Source organism: Cynoglossus semilaevis, chromosome 11 (genome assembly GCF_000523025.1).
Source record: "Cynoglossus semilaevis isolate Cse_v1.0 chromosome 11, Cse_v1.0, whole genome shotgun sequence".
Classification (NCBI taxonomy): domain Eukaryota; kingdom Metazoa; phylum Chordata; class Actinopteri; order Pleuronectiformes; family Cynoglossidae; genus Cynoglossus; species Cynoglossus semilaevis.
Genome location: NC_024317.1, coordinates 19,294,849 through 19,310,626, shown reverse-complemented (window position 1 = coordinate 19,310,626; position 15,778 = coordinate 19,294,849). Strand labels below are relative to the sequence as shown.

At 42.3% G+C, this 15,778-nt stretch overlaps 2 protein-coding genes across 3 annotated transcripts; both read left to right on the top strand.

Moving 5' to 3' along the window:
- Positions 1-56: 56 nt before the first annotated feature.
- Positions 57-6,865, top strand: cyp24a1 (cytochrome P450, family 24, subfamily A, polypeptide 1). 2 transcript variants are annotated; one of them, XM_008321140.2, is made up of 12 exons: positions 63-469; positions 626-816; positions 921-1,014; positions 1,115-1,208; positions 1,845-1,936; positions 2,252-2,363; positions 3,255-3,400; positions 4,311-4,477; positions 5,832-5,910; positions 6,161-6,358; positions 6,520-6,631; positions 6,756-6,865. In XM_008321140.2, exons 1-11 carry the CDS (start codon positions 212-214, stop codon positions 6,628-6,630), a joined length of 1,542 nt encoding a protein of 513 aa, XP_008319362.1. In that variant the 5' UTR covers positions 63-211; the 3' UTR covers position 6,631; positions 6,756-6,865. The 2 variants fall into 2 exon arrangements, with proteins under 2 accessions (XP_024916006.1, XP_008319362.1); XM_025060238.1 differs by lacking the exons at positions 6,520-6,631; positions 6,756-6,865 and having other exon boundaries at positions 57-469; positions 5,832-5,983; positions 6,070-6,196.
- A 1,816-nt stretch (positions 6,866-8,681) lies between these two features.
- Positions 8,682-15,774, top strand: nfatc2b (nuclear factor of activated T cells 2b). Its single transcript, XM_008321141.3, has 10 exons — positions 8,682-9,055; positions 10,318-11,263; positions 11,547-11,718; positions 11,812-12,014; positions 12,587-12,759; positions 12,912-13,052; positions 13,996-14,051; positions 14,195-14,327; positions 14,406-14,978; positions 15,393-15,774. The coding sequence occupies exons 1-10, from the start codon at positions 8,944-8,946 to the stop codon at positions 15,437-15,439; spliced, it is 2,556 nt and encodes an 851-aa protein (XP_008319363.1). The 5' UTR covers positions 8,682-8,943; the 3' UTR covers positions 15,440-15,774.
- The last annotated feature ends 4 nt before the right edge of the window (positions 15,775-15,778 follow it).

Genomic DNA, 15,778 nt, shown 5'->3' with positions numbered 1-15,778 from the left:
TCAGATCCTCTCAACATGGATCCATAAATGAATAGTGGGCTCGTCAGCCACACCGTGCGGCACCAGTCTCTGATTGGTTCGATGCACAGCGGTAATAAACACTGTGCGGGTATATATGTGATGCTGTAAGGTGTGACAGTTCCAAGAAACAATAGCAAGCAGAGCTGCTGAAAAGCCACTGTAGACTCTTTACTTCCAACTTAGTCTGAGGATGAGGTCGCAGATCCAAAGGGTTCCTCAGATTGTGGAGCTGCTGAAGAAGAAGACCGTGGGGCTGCAGCACTTCAAGCCCACATCTTCAGTGTGCGTCCTGGAGGAGAAGGATGCTGTGGAGGCTGCGCACTGTCCCCACGCTGCCTCCAGAGCGCACAGCCTGGACGCGATGCCCGGACCCACCAACTGGCCCCTGGTGGGCAGTCTGGTCCAACTCCTGCGTAAAGGAGGTCTGACGCGGCAGCACGAAGCGCTGGTAAACCATTAATAAATTAAAAAATTTGTATCTACTTAACGGAACTTTTATTTTTCGCATTAATACATTTTAAAAAAAATTATCTACTTAACGGAACTTTTATTTTTCATTTATCTGCTTGTTAGTGTTTATATTCACTGCGTTTCGTAATTTTAGGTTGATTATCATAAGAAATTTGGCAAGATCTTCCGCATGAAGCTGGGCTCCTTTGAGTCGGTCCACATTGGTGCACCTTGTCTGCTGGAGTCGATCTACAGGAAGGAGGGAAACTACCCCCAGAGGCTGGAGATCAAACCCTGGAAGGCATACAGAGATCTGAGGAATGAGGCGTACGGACTTCTCATCCTGTAAGTACAGTACACGGAGTTTATGGATCTAAAAAAATAAATAAATAAAAAAACTTTAAACGGGGATGCTCCCTTTTTTCATGGTAAAACGTGATGGTTTTCAGTGAGGGGGAAGACTGGCAGAGAGTGAGGAGCGCTTTCCAGCAGAAGCTGATGAAGCCCACCGAGGTGGTGAAGCTGGACCGGAAGATTAATGAGGTGAAGAGGAAGAAGTGATCCACACGAAGTTATTCTTTTTATGGTTAGACTGAGATGTACCTGATTAAGTACTACAACAGATACTCGTTTGTCCGAACAGGTGTTGAAGGATTTCGTCGAGAGAATCGGACAAATCAACGTCAGTGGAAAGATTGAAGATTTGTACTTCGAGCTGAACAAGTGGTCTTTTGAGAGTGAGTGCACTTTCCCATTGTTTTCTGTTTTTTTTGAAAACTACAACTACATCTAACCCTCATAAATAACTTCATTCATTATCGTAATTATGTATTGGTTAATGTGTGTAGTCGATAAATGATCGAATACAATCGCGTTTTAAATGAATGGAAAAGGCCAAGGAGAACTTTGTATTAAGGCCTAAATGATTTTATCACATTTGTGGTCTGAATATTTGATGATGATTTAATTGATTTGAATTTAAATTATAGAGCTGAAATTAGATCAACATTATCTCTCATAAAAATTATAATATTTTTATGTTGTTTGTCATTTATTTATGTGAACCAGTTGTAGCGCTGACATGTAAGAGGTCAATTTGTAAACTATTGGTAGATGTATTTTTTTTTATTGTTGCATTTGGTCATTATTATTATTTTATTTGTATCATAAAAAAAATATATATATAAATAAGGCCAGTTCCAGTTTCCATCAGGAGTTTGTTAGGAAAAAACTCCATTTGTGATTAATTAAGTTATTCTGTTTCTGATTCTGATAAAAATGAAAAAAACAACCTTATAGTCATATTTACTCCAACTCCTGCCTTCTTTAAACCATCAGCTCAATAAACTTGTTTCTCTCTTTTTGCCTTGCAGCCATTTGTCTTGTCCTCTATGACAAGAGATTCGGTCTCCTGCAGGAGGAAGTCAACGAGGAGGCCATGAACTTCATCACAGCTGTGAAGACTGTGAGTATACTACAGTACAACTACACTATTTTAAGCGGTGGTCTCTGACTGACACCGACCGGTTCACCGGGTTCATCACGCTGAACTGCAGCCGGTGATGCAGCAGTTCAGCGTCTGACTGACTTGTATTTGCTGGGATTTACTGGGGCAAACCAATATCATCCAGAGTCAGGAGACGATAAGTGGAGGCTCACAAAGGTCTCCTGGGGTCAGAGGGTTCAGGGCGGAAGGAGAAAGGAGATTAAATGGTAGCCGGGAGTGAGTCTGGTGATTAATCCCTCCGTCGTTTCCTCTGTTGTGTCGTGTTCACCACAGATGATGAGCACCTTTGGTATGATGATGGTCACCCCCGTGGAGCTCCACAAGAGCTTCAACACCAAAACATGGCAGGACCACACGGCAGCATGGGACCGCATTTTCAGCACAGGTATTAACCCAGATTTCAAATTTAACATTTTAAATTTATTTATTTTGATGGTGAGAATTTCAGTCATCAGGTTCCTTGATTTATCGCACGCCGTTCGATAAGATCGTTGCCACTGGACTGACATTAACCTGGAGGTTCACATGTTGTTCATGTTGGTCTGAGCTCACTTCCAGTCAGAGGCAGGAAAGCACACAGGGGGAGGGGGGAGGAGAGAGGGGGGGTGGACAGGGGTCTACGATGGGGTGAGATATAAAGGGAGGGCAGGAGTGAGATTTGAACTAGTCGCCTCAGTTGTTTGTGTACTTGGCAACGGCTGTAAATGTCAGGCCGAGTTGTAGTAAACTGCATGACCTAAGAGTGAGAAATCTGCCAAATATTTGTAGTAGCAGGAGGTGGGAGAGGGGAGGCGAGGGGGGGCAGAGGGGGGTGAAACACAACAGCGGGACAGAGATGGTGGCGCTGGCTGTTTACTCGACTTTTGCTACAACCTCTCACAAACAAACACACGAGAACAAACACTTCGCCGACGCGTTGGGGAAAGACCGGTAGAAAGTTTGAATATTGACGGTTGTTGTTGTGTTTGATGAAGTATTTTATTGTAGTAAACTTTGGTCTATTGAGCTGTACCTACATGTTTTCTTCCACATAGCTCTAAGATACACTAAATGTTTATAAAAAAACAAGGCTATTTGTCTATATATCCCCTGTTCTAGTCCAAATACTTCTGCAAGTTTTAGTCTGAGAACTCCGCGTGACCTCTTTGACGTCTGGTCACATCCTGCCCTGTCTAAAGATTCAGATCTAGTTCCTTTACTTCTTTTATCAGTTTCTGGAACTTATAATATCCAGTTAAACTATATCCTCACTTGCTTGTGTTTTTTCTTTTTGCAGCTAAAGTCTACATCGACAAGAAGCTGAAGAGAAACGCTGTCAGAGCTCCTGATGACATAATTGGTGACATCGCGCACCACAGCCGCCTCTCAAAGAAGGAGCTGTACGCCGCCATCACTGAACTGCAGATCGGAGGAGTGGAGACGGTGAGTGATGAACCCAGTCATGAACCTCTGACAGATGCAGGTTCTCATTCCTTCAAGGAAAAATGACACACTTCAAAAATGGGCTCAATTGTTCACTCAATTAAAATTAGAGAGTAGTAGTCCTGCACCGGGAGTTGAGGCAGCTGCTGAAATAGTGTTTCTGAATCGGTGGCTCAAGGACCAAAATTAGGGACATTGGGATTGGTTTAGAGACCGGATAAACCAGAACAGATAACTATCCTAACATTTACGAGGACGATCGTATGGTCATTATATATAAAGCCATCCGTCCATCCATCCATTCATCCATGCATCCATCCATCCATCCATCCATCCATCCATCATCCATCCATCCATCCATCCACCCACAAATACATCTATTCATCCGTCCATCCATCCATCCACCCATCATCCACCCACCCACCAATACATCCATTCACCCATCCATCCTTCCATCCGTCCATCCGTCCAAACAAACATCCCTCCATCTGTCATTTATACGCTGATTTACGATCTCATCTATATTTCCTAAACTTTACCTTACAGCCATCCTTGCCTAATTCCTTCCTCGTAGCCTTAACGACTTGGGGTCATCTTAGAAACACAGATGACGACACAGCAGAAGCACGGCATCGTTAGTTTACAAGCATGCGTTAACCTTTTTGATTGCTTCCACCTTTCACCTATTTTTCTTCAAGTGGGGGTGAAAAGGGTTGACTCTCTAAAGTAAACAGGTGCTGCGGTTACAGTGCTTTAAAGACTAAAAATGAATGAGTTGTGGATGTAACTAAAGAGCCTTTGAGGAACCTCAAACATTCCTCAGCTCCCTTCAGGACCCCACCAGGGAATGTGCCTGAAGTAGCCTCAATAAGTGATACTTCCTCTCTCCCTCCCTCCCTCCCTCTCTCAGACTGCCAACAGTATGCTGTGGGCTATTTACAACCTGTCACGTAATCCGGCCGCTCAGACGAGGCTGCTCCAGGAGATCAGAAAGACAGTTCCACATGGCCAAGATCCGAATGGAGAACACATCAAGAGCATGCCCTACCTGAAGGCCTGCCTCAAGGAGTCTATGAGGTACAGTACTACAGTAAAGTTACACCAAACCTGGCTGATAAAAGTGATGAGGGGCAAAAGAAGTACATTTTTAAAACTAGATTTCACAGGGAAAAACAAAATGTCTCTCTTCAATTCTGAGCAATAAGATGAACAGTTTATCACGTGGAACCAGTATTTCTAAAACCCGGGAGATTTAAAGTAGTCTACATACTAACCAGGAGATGAAACTCATGCCTTTGTCATGGGTTGCCATAGTGAAAGTCCTCATAGTTTGGCAGAAGTGGCTAACCCTCATAAAGTCCTGATGCAATCAACTTTGGTCCTTTGGGCTCAAAATTACCCTACTTTGTTTTAGAAAGTCATTGCATGAGCAAACTAAGGCCCGGGGGCCAGATGCAGCCCTTTCAGTTTTTTAATCCGGCCCGCCAAACATCTCCAAATTATAAAATGTATCTATATTATCATTATACTTCTAACTTTTCCATGCAATACCAACATTTCCCCAATAGATGACATTTCCCCAATTGATGGTGTAGAAAATGATAAAAGCATTTTTAGCCTTTATGCATGACTTTTCCCATTTATCTTAGTTCAAGCTCCATCTTTCTCCTCCTGACCCAGGGCCCCAGTTGGTCAATTTTAAGATAATTGTGGCCTGTGAGTCAAAAAGTTTTCCCAATCAGCACAACTCTGTACCACAACATAGGGTATTCCCTCATTTTTTAAATTCAGTGGCAGGAGACCCTTCATGAAGGTATAACTACAGAAAAGAAGTGGGGATGTGCGATATCTGAGGATCAACATCTGGCAACCGCTAGTAACTGATTCTACGTCTCGTTTTTGCCATAATGTCAATTAGAACATCGTGAGTTTATAGTAAAGAAAGTTGCAGAGAAGTATCACTTGATCAGTGCCCGTATCAAACCCTACAGTCCAGTCACCGGGTTCATATAAAACCCGTGGCCGCATCTTGATTTCACCTGGTACCACGGAGATTAAAAGGAAACACTTACACACTTGACTGACTTTAAAAAAAGCTCCATGCGATACAGGCATGACTGGGAACAACCTATGCTCCCGGCTTAAAATACATTACGCGGTCACGTTCATATGCCCGCACGGCCCCTGTACAGTCTTCTCTCTGGCCTCGTCTTATACTGTCACGAGAAGAAGTTGTTAAGCACGTTATCAAACGCTAATACCGTAGCCGCATAACCCGGGGGAATGTTTATGGCCTCCGCGCGGAGATTAGAACCCGCCTCATCTCGCTCCTTCTGTTTTAGATCCCGTTAAACAGCTTAAAAATTTGTGTCAAGCTATATTACAACTTCACTCACTCACTATTCCCATGACTTTATTCAAATTCTTACAGGTTATCGCCATCAGTTCCCTTCACCAGCAGGACCCTGGACAAAGACACTGTGTTGGGAGATTATGCCATTCCCAAAGGAGTAAGTGGATTAGTTCTGGGTTGCTTTACATCTAATATGAGCAGATTCATTTTCATACACATATATAAAAATGGTACAAGTCATCCTTAGGGATTTGTCCTAGAACAAGGAGCGTTACAAATGCTGCTCAAGTACAAGGCAAGGACATAGGTCCAAATGGTACAAGTCATCCTTAGGGATTTTATACTGCTCTGTCATCTGTATCTGTATGTTAAATTTCTTTTTTTCTTTTTTTTTATCCCGCTCACAGACAGTTCTGATGATAAACACACACGCACTGGGCTCCAATGAGGAGTACTTCGATGACGGGAAGAAGTTCAAGCCCGAGCGATGGCTACGAGAGACTAGCACCATCAACCCCTTTGCCCACGTTCCCTTTGGCATCGGGAAGAGGATGTGCATCGGCCGGCGGCTGGCAGAGCTGCAGCTGCGTCTGGCCATGTGTTGGGTAAGGATTGATCACACCAGGCCTGTCAAATAATTCATCATTCTGATGGTCTTGTCATGCTGGATGGTGAGATGGTATTTTGAGCTTGAGGCGCTACAGTGAAACGTGCATGGGAATTTGTTGAATGACTGTTTTTTGTTTCCTCTCCTGCTCTGCCTCAGCTGGTCAGGGACTATGAGATTGTGGCCACAGATAACGAACCCCTGGATGTGATCCACTCAGGACTGCTAGTGCCCAAACGAGAACTGCCGGTAGCCTTCATCAGAAGATGAGGTGAGTTTACGGATTTCAACTTCAGTTTAGATTACACCTTTTCATCAGCAGGGAAGTGACGAAAATGAGCTCCAAAGTGTGCGTTTACATCGATGAATAATTTCTCCTACCCCTGTTTCCTCAGGCTCCATGTTCAGCTCTTCAGGGTGCGGTGATGTACAGATGACGCCACCGTTTCCATGGCCTTATGACTCCTTGTACTGCTGCTCTGCAAATAGAAAAAAAAAACAAACATGTAATACACATAATCCTGCCACAAATACCTCGACATGTATTTAATACTACTACTTATGATTGCTAATGACTGACTAAAACACTAGTTGTTGTGTACGGAGTGTTGTACAAAGGCAGCTGCCTCTAAATCTTAATGTAATAGCTGCAGATTTGTGTATGTAGACGACACTCTTTTATGCATTGCCATTATATGGTGTATATACGATGTATTTGTAATATTGTAAAAAAACAATGTACATTTTATTTTATCTAGAGAGCTATTTTATTTGCTCATATTAATAAACGTTTTAGAAAAAAAAAGAAGAAGATGAAGAAGCCTGATTTGTCTTTTTAAGCGGTTTGTGCATTACAAACACCCATGACTCGAGGCTAAAGAAAAAAAAAAAAGCCTAATAATTTATTAAAAGCTTACGTCGTGGACAAAACAGTTTCTTAACAGGAGTCAGCTAATTCGATTGGCTTAGCTTATTTCTGTTTGACAACAAATGAACAAAATCCCGTTCGGTAAAGGTTAAGCAGGTCGTTTGAAGGGTCACATGTTTCCAGTATAAAATACAGTGCTGTAGATTTTTCTTTGAGGGTGAGAACTCAACAACCCCACATTCATGAGAACGCAGAAGATGAGGATTAAAGAAAACGTTGCGTGACAGATTCCGGCCTCGACTTTAAAGGCTCATTAGCTATATTCTATATTTGAATATAAATCCATTTTTAACCTCAACTCCCAGTGACTGTAAGTGACATATCACTTCACACTTTGATGCACCAGATTGAGACTACTCTCACATGACTCCCATGTGGACCTAACTCTCACATGGGACATTGGGCCACATTGACACGTGAAGACCTGAGAATTCCATGAGCGCTTGCTGGTCAAAAAACATCCATGCAGTAAAGCATCTTCCAGATGAATGATTTAAAACAGTTGAAGTGGATACAGCCCTGCACGACAACCAGGACCCAACTGGACATAATCTCACAAGTGACAGGTTTATTTACTGTACATCAATAATTAATTACTGATTTGTTTGGAGTCATTTAAAACTGTCAAATTAAACCAAATGAGACCTAGCTTGTTGTAAGGCCTAGATTAAACCTCAACCCTCATTTGAATTTTGTATTCATCACACTGTAGGAATCATCATAATCGTTGAGTTAATGAGACCTAGCTTGTTGTAAGGCCTAACATCACCAGCAATAAATGAAGATTGTATGTAAAATAAAGCTTAGTCGGGACCGCACTGTGGTTAATGGTGAGCCCTCTTGCCTTACAACAAGAAGGTCAACTGTTCAATACCATGTGTGCACATACTTTTTTCTGCAGGTAGTGCATTTTTATCTTAAAAAAATGATATGCATGACAATGCATATAAAGCATAAAGCAGACTGTGCAGTCAACAGGTTCATGAGGAAAAATTTAAATTTAATTTAAGTTCAACTTGAACAACAACAAAAAACAACAACAAGCATGTTCACCAACGATGCACAGATCGACTAAAAGATTACATAGATTAAATGAGATTATTGTATAACATAATTGCCAGTAAAGACGTAGAACATACCATTACCATTGCCATACTATTATTATGTGTAAAATACTGACTCCCAGTGGCCATAAGCTGTAAAACGATTTCATTCATTTCATTGGCGCCACGAAAAAAGTAAATAATATCGATTTAATCAGGATCAGTTTCTTCGAGCGCAGCAAATGTCTGATTAAAATGCATATGTTAATGAGCAACACAACAACTGCAACTCAGTTATTACAAAATATTAACCCCAGGTTTCTCTACACGTTGCAGAGCAATACATTGACTGACAGCCCACACTTGTTTCCTGTAGATAACACACACAAACCTCACACGCACACACACCTTGCCGTGCAGTGACAGGAAGCGTTAGTTCTTGACTTTCTGGTTGCGGGATATTTCGACTGAGCAGCCGCTTATGTTTTAAACTCTCTTCAAAATTATTCACAAAGCGCCAAAAAAAAAAAAAAAAAAAAAAAAATAAAAATTATTGAATTAGAATTTAAAATTCAGAAGTCGAGAAGGAAATAACAACAACTTCGGTGCATCATGTCTTCTGGAGGTTTAGGACCAGACATCAGTCAGGAGGAGCTGGACTTTGACGAGCTGTTTTTGTATAATATACCTGGGCAGCATCAGCTGTCTGTTGGCTGTGACAAAGGTAAGTTGTATATATTCATATACAGTATATATGAATGCAGTAATCATTGTGATGGTTGATGTTTTGATTTTGTTTAAATCACTTTTCTTTTTAAATCTCCATCATGATAAAAGTAGTGAATATGGCACAAAAATGTCCATGGGTTGTTCTTACTGATTATTACTGCGTGTGTACAGAGCTGTCAGCCCCTGATGTTGCACTGAAATTCTCCTTTCACCGACATCAAGTAGGAAAAATAGGCCTCTTCATTCCACTTGGGAATCTGTAGCTTTAGAAACCCAGCTGAAGTGACATGAGGCAGAAAATAAACTAAAAAAAATACTCTTAACCAACTGATTTATTTGATATAAATTAGCAATTGATTGTTCTTAACTTTGACGGTGAATCCCCATTGGTTAAATGAAAGGATTTATTTTATTATTAAATGAAAGATTTAAAATTAATTTTCATTTAACAAGTATGAATACTCTTAGCTTTCAGAACAACGGAAGCATTTACTGGTGGTACAATGAACTCTAACGCTAACTATAATGTTACCATTCATGGATGGATGGATGGATGGATGGATGGATGATGAATGGATGCACCATTCATGGATGGATGGATGGATGGATAAATGGATGGAGGGGTGTATGATAGCTGGATTGGTGGATGGATGATGGATGGGTGGATGGATGATGGATGGAGGATAGAGGGGTGGATGATAGATGGATAGATGATAGATGGATGGGTGGATGATAGATGGATAGATGATAGATGGATGGAGGATGGATGGATGGATAAATGGATGGATGGGGGGATGATAGATGGATGATGGATAGACGGATGGATGATAGATGGATGGAGGATGGATGGATGGATGGATGGATGGATAGATGGATGGGTGGATGGATGATGGATGATGGATGATGGATGGAGGATAGAGGGGTGGATGATAGATGACAGATGGATAGATGGATGATGGATAGACGGATGGATGATAGATGGGTGTATGATAGATGGATGGATGGGTAGGTGATAGATGGATGGATGGATGATTGAAGGGTGGATGATAGATGACAGATGGATAGATGGATGGGTGGATGATAGATGACAGATGGATAGATGGATGGGTGGATGGATGATGGATGGAGGATAGAGGGGTGGATGATAGATGACAGATGGATGGATAGATGGATGGATATGCTTCCACAGTATCTTCTCATCATGTCACAAACTGTTCTTACTCTCTGTGCTGAAATGTGACTGTCGGTTATTTGCAGAGGATCCAGTTGCTTTCTGTCCAAACACCGACCACACCCCACTGCTGGTGGTGGAACACCACTTCACTTCAGATCAGTCTGCCTCCAGCCAGTCATTCCACAGCCAACCCAATGAAGAGAACCTGTCTGAGGCTATGTTCGACTCTCTGGGCCTGGCATCAGAACCAGGGAACATCCCTGCTCCAAGCCCCAGGATTGAGATCACCCCATCAGGTGACTCCCTCACCTCCCAGACCCTGGAGCCCAAAGTCTTTGGAGCCTACAGGGAGTGTGTGAGTCCTGCTAGCAGCAATTCCTCCACAGGATGGCCGCCAGAGTCATACTCTCCGGCGGCATCACCCTGTGTCTCCCCCTCCCACGGAGGCGGTTGCAGCACGGGATTGTCAGCCCTAGACCTCTGCCCCGGCCTGCAGAGCATCCAAACCCCTTCTTCCGTCCACTCCTCGCCAGGAGCTTCACCTCGCAACAGCATCACAGATGAGACTTTCCTGCTGCCGCAACAGCAGCATGTGACTGTACCTCTTTCCCAGCAACGCTCTCGCTCCATCTCACCACATGGTAAACGAGCCTATGACCAGGTGGGCCCCTGTCCAGACAGCATCCCCGTCAAGCAGCGCTCTCGCAGCCCAAGTCCCATCCCGTCACCTTATGAGCGACAAGAATCACACCATCTTCATCAGTACCAGGCCAATCTTCAGTTTCAGGCCCAACTTCAAAGCTCCTCTTCAGCAGGTCAGGAGAAAGACTGGAATTCCAGTCAGCCCAGAACAGTTCCCATTGTTATGGTACACAATGCGCACGGCCCCGCTCTGACACAGGACTGCGTCTATGGAGAGGTGTACGACTGGGCCGTCGAGCAGGAGAGGATGGTCAGGTCTGGAGCTGAGGTCAAGTCCGACATCTACTATGTGGTCCCACCTGACCCGGCCAATTACGGCACATTTAGGTCCGTTTTTTTTCATTTCCCTTAATGGCTTCTAGACCAGGGGTGTCAAACATACGGTCTGCGGGCCAAAACCAGCCCACCAGGGGGTTCAATAGGGCCTGTTTGTTGAATTTTGAAAATGAAAAAATGCACAAACAAAGGGGAATAACATGGATTTATAGTTATTTATAAGTAATTATGTTATGGTTGTACTGCTCCGGCCCACTTGACACCCCTGTCCTACACCGTGATGCCCTGCTTACTGTAAAGCTCTGATATTGGAACATCTGTCTTTCGATCTCAGTTGTCCCTCGGTGGCTCCCCTACCAGCTTTCGAGTGGCCATTGCCCAGCCAGTGTGGCCAGTGTGAGCTGTTGATCCTGCAACAGCCTCGATCTCACCACAGAGCTCACTATGAGACGGAGGGGAGCCGTGGTGCCGTGAAAACATCTAAAGGGGATCATCCAGAAGTCCAGGTAGGACTGCGACTGTGGACGAGTCTAAAGGCAAAGGCAAAATGCACGTAGTTACTCAAATCTGTTGTCATTGTTGTGTCTTTCTGCCATCAGCTCCGTGGATATCAGGGCTCAGCGCCGCTGATGCTGCAGGTCTTCATAGGCACAGCAGATGAGCGGCTCCTGAGACCCCACGCCTTTTATCAGGTTCACCGCATCACCGGCAAAAATGTCACAACGCCCAATGTGGAGAGGATAATCAACGGGACTAAAGTGCTGGAGATCCCGCTGGAGCCAACCAACCATATGAGAGTGTTGTGAGTGAAACACAAGCACCACCGTTCTGTTCTAAATGATGAAATGTTTAAACGTGTAAGAAAATTAGGCTAGGTCAAATAATTTAACTTGACATGACGCAATCAGCAAGTTCTGTTTTATGATCACGTTTGGCTATTTCCTCTAACAAAAAAATACATGTAAACTACAAGTACATGCATACATAAGTACATATATGCATATATACATACACTCTATATGTATATAGAGTATAGAGAGTATTTCTATAGAGACATGTTATATATATAATATTATATATTTATATACATATATACATATATGTATGTATGTATGCATATAAATATATATTATATTTATGCATATACACTATATGTGTATATAAACATATACATATATGTATATATACACATATATGCATACATATATGTTATATTTATGCATATATGTGTATATAAACATATACATATATGTAAATATACACACACATATGCATAAATATAACATATATAAATATATAATTAGAAATATTAAATTTTGTAAATCTATGCCTTAATCTGCGTTAATCTGGCTTGTTTGGCCTTACATCCCACAGGATTGACTGTGTGGGGATCTTGAAGCTGAAAAATGCAGATATTGAACTGAAGAATGGCGAGACAGACATCGGCAGAAAAAACACACGTGTCCGTTTGGTGTTTCGTGTACACATTCCGCAGCCGGGAGGACAGATCGTGTCTCTCCAGGTCGCCTCTGATCCCATTGAATGCTGTAAGCATTTTTATACTTTTCTTTCAATTCTCAGTTAAAAATTAGCCCTGGAAGAAAAACTGCTGTACTTAAAACACAAAACTGATTGACAGACATTTCTGGTAGACATTAGCTAAGCTGCTCGTACAACATTTTCTCGCCTGCTTCCTCAGCCCAGCGATCAGCTCAAGAGGTCCCCGCAGTTGAGAGGCAGGATCTGGACCGATGCTCTGTACTGGGAGGTCAACAAATGGTCCTGACTGGACAAAACTTCACACAAGACTCCAGGGTTATGTTTTCAGAGAAAACACAAGGTTGGTCATTGAGGAACAAACCACCTAGGCTTAATATCCAAACAACCAACTGTAGATATCTGTTCCACTGCTGTTGGTACCATTTTCATGTTTATGAGCGATCACTCACAAAAGCTACTGCCAGCGGGCTGTTAGCTTACCACAAGGACTGGAAACAGGAAAACATATATAGACGCGATCCACCTACAAGCATCATGACAGCTCACACGATCACACAAACAGGAAAAAAATCTCGACAAAGGAGCATCTTGAAAGCACAACACTTAAACGCAGCATTGCCCCAAAAGAGAAAGTACATTTGTGACTTTGGTGTTAAGAATCATGTGTTTGAGTTCACCTGAGGGACAACAACTTAACTAAAAAGTCAGCAGTATTACACTCATCCATAGAGGTTTTTGTGTGAATGGTAATAGTTTAGCAACAGTTTCCACTCAGACATACAGTATCATTAAGTTGATTATGATTTAAAGCGGTTCACAGCCACGAGTTGTTAAAAATACTCTTGGGTGAAGGTTTTGTTCTCAGCGTTCCTTTCTGCTGCCCACACACAGTTTTGGGGCTGCAGGGTTCAAGAGCCGGATGTGTACAGTCAACTGCATATAAGGCCTCCCTGCACTGAGTGTGAGTTTTCATACAACAGGATGTGGTAAGAGAGACTGATAAATACTCAGACCCAAAGGAGAGGATCTGTTTTTTTTTTTTGTTTTTTTTTTATGACGGTGACGTAAGCAGTAGGTAAAAACCCCGGGGGGAAATGAAATGCTATAAAATCAAATATTTTTTTCCAGTGACCAAAAACAAAACAACGAACATGCTCTACCGCAATGGAAAGATACCTGAAAACAATCGGTATCTGTATTTAGCAAGACAATGCATATGATGACAAACCAAAATTGAACAACTTGCAAAACTGTCTCCGCCTTTTGTTGTCAATGTGTAATAGATGGAAAACAAATCTGGGAGATGGAGGCCAGCGTGAACAAAGATAAGACTCAAGCGGTGAGCAGCTCTCCAAACTGATTTAGTTGGTTTTGTACAGACAGGAAATCACACATCGAATACCAGAGCTCAAGCAACGTGGAGCTGGGTTTGGATATTATTATTATTAATAAAAAATAAATCTTTGCTCTTGTCCTGTCCAGAACATGCTGTTTGTTGAGGTGCCCCCATATCCAGATCAGACCATTTGTCACTCAGTCAAAGTCAACTTCTACGTCATCAATGGGAAGAAAAAACGAAGTCAGCCTCAGCACTTCACCTACACCCCTATGATAGGTACTGACTGTGTGTGTGTGCGTGTGTGTGTGTCTGTGTGTGTTTCTCGTCAAATAATGCTTATTTTATATTTTACAGTCATCAAAGCAGAGCCACTGGACAACTACCGGTCAAACCCATACGGCAGCTCAGATAACTGGTCGCTCTCTGCTCTGTCGGCGAAGCCTCTTTACCCAAACAACTTCCCTCAGGCTCTGAGCGTCTCTGCTACACCGTCCCACCTCACCACCATAGACCCTGTAGCCTACAGCATGTCAACACTCGCTCCCCTGGATGATCGAGCAGCCTACTACCAGAACAGGGCCAACAGTTTGATCAACAGTCCAATGCTCTACCACACGGCGAACCAACATTACAGCGGCTGCGGTGCCGCACTTCCTGTGGTCTACCCGATGGCCTCCCGTTCTGTTGGCATCAAGAACTCGACAGATAAAATGACTAGAAGTCCACAGGTTGCGGATTCGTTTGAGTCTTGTTTGACGTCAAGGCAGACAACATTGCCACCGGGGAAGTCACCTTATTCAACGTTCAACCAAGTTCAAGGCAAGGATGCATGTAGGAGAGAAGTGGTTGAAAGAAACCTTGATGAATGGGCCACAGAGAAAGTCACACTCAAACAAGAAAACCTCAGCTACACCTACTTGGAGGATGGTGAGTAACAGTGGTTCAATCAGTACTGTTAAAAAGTCAGAAAGAAAGAATTCTTCTCTTTGCTTCAACGACACAATTCTGACTCCAGACGCTTGGGCAGCAGAGCTGTTTCTAAACTGTTTCTGATCAATCATTCTAATTAAAAAGTCAAGAATTAAAGATGTTGATCATTGACTGAACAGATTCCTATTCAGTTCAAAAATGGCCGAGGATGATCTGTTGAAGACAACAGAGACACCTAGTGGATAAACAAAATAAGATGCTCAGAAATGGCTAGATGTACACTTCCGGCCCTAAGAAGTAGCATTCACGAGCATTGAGACAAACGAATGAAATAACGAATTATGTTGTTTTTTTTAATTTCATCATTGTAAATTGGCTAATATTTGTTTTTTCTTTAATTTTTAATTTCAGTGAATGACATCATTAAACGGGATGTGAAAGGCCACAGTGAGGAGTAAAACCTGGAGCTCTGCAGCAAGGATACATGTGTATGAAATATGCATAAAGAAAATAATAACGAGCTTTATCTCACGAGTCGGATAGAATAAATTTAAAATGAAAATAAGAACTCAGCTAACTCAAAAGTCTAAGTCTCAAACATTGTGTTAATCAATGTTAACTGTTAACCTGTTTACCTTTGTAAACTGGTTGTTGTAAATGCATGTATATTTTACAATAAACATATAAAGTAAGTTAGTCAAGCGTTTAATGTTGAGGTTTCCCTAAAAATGTTCTAGTTACCATGTCAGGTTTTTACTTTGTTATTCAAATAAATATATTCTCAATCACTCAATCTT

Bases quoted from the DNA above. Each gene is read 5' to 3' on its own strand.
- nfatc2b (XM_008321141.3), top strand. From the start codon at position 8,944: ATGTCTTCTGGAGGTTTAGGACCAGACATCAGTCAGGAGGAGCTGGAC. The intron at 11,264-11,546 runs GTCCGTTTTTTT...TTTCGATCTCAG, and splicing joins GCCAATTACGGCACATTTAG to TTGTCCCTCGGTGGCTCCCC. The intron at 11,719-11,811 runs GTAGGACTGCGA...TTCTGCCATCAG, and splicing joins GGGATCATCCAGAAGTCCAG to CTCCGTGGATATCAGGGCTC.
- cyp24a1 (XM_008321140.2), top strand. From the start codon at position 212: ATGAGGTCGCAGATCCAAAGGGTTCCTCAGATTGTGGAGCTGCTGAAG. The intron at 1,209-1,844 runs GTGAGTGCACTT...TTTGCCTTGCAG, and splicing joins GAACAAGTGGTCTTTTGAGA to CCATTTGTCTTGTCCTCTAT. The intron at 1,937-2,251 runs GTGAGTATACTA...TGTTCACCACAG, and splicing joins TCATCACAGCTGTGAAGACT to ATGATGAGCACCTTTGGTAT.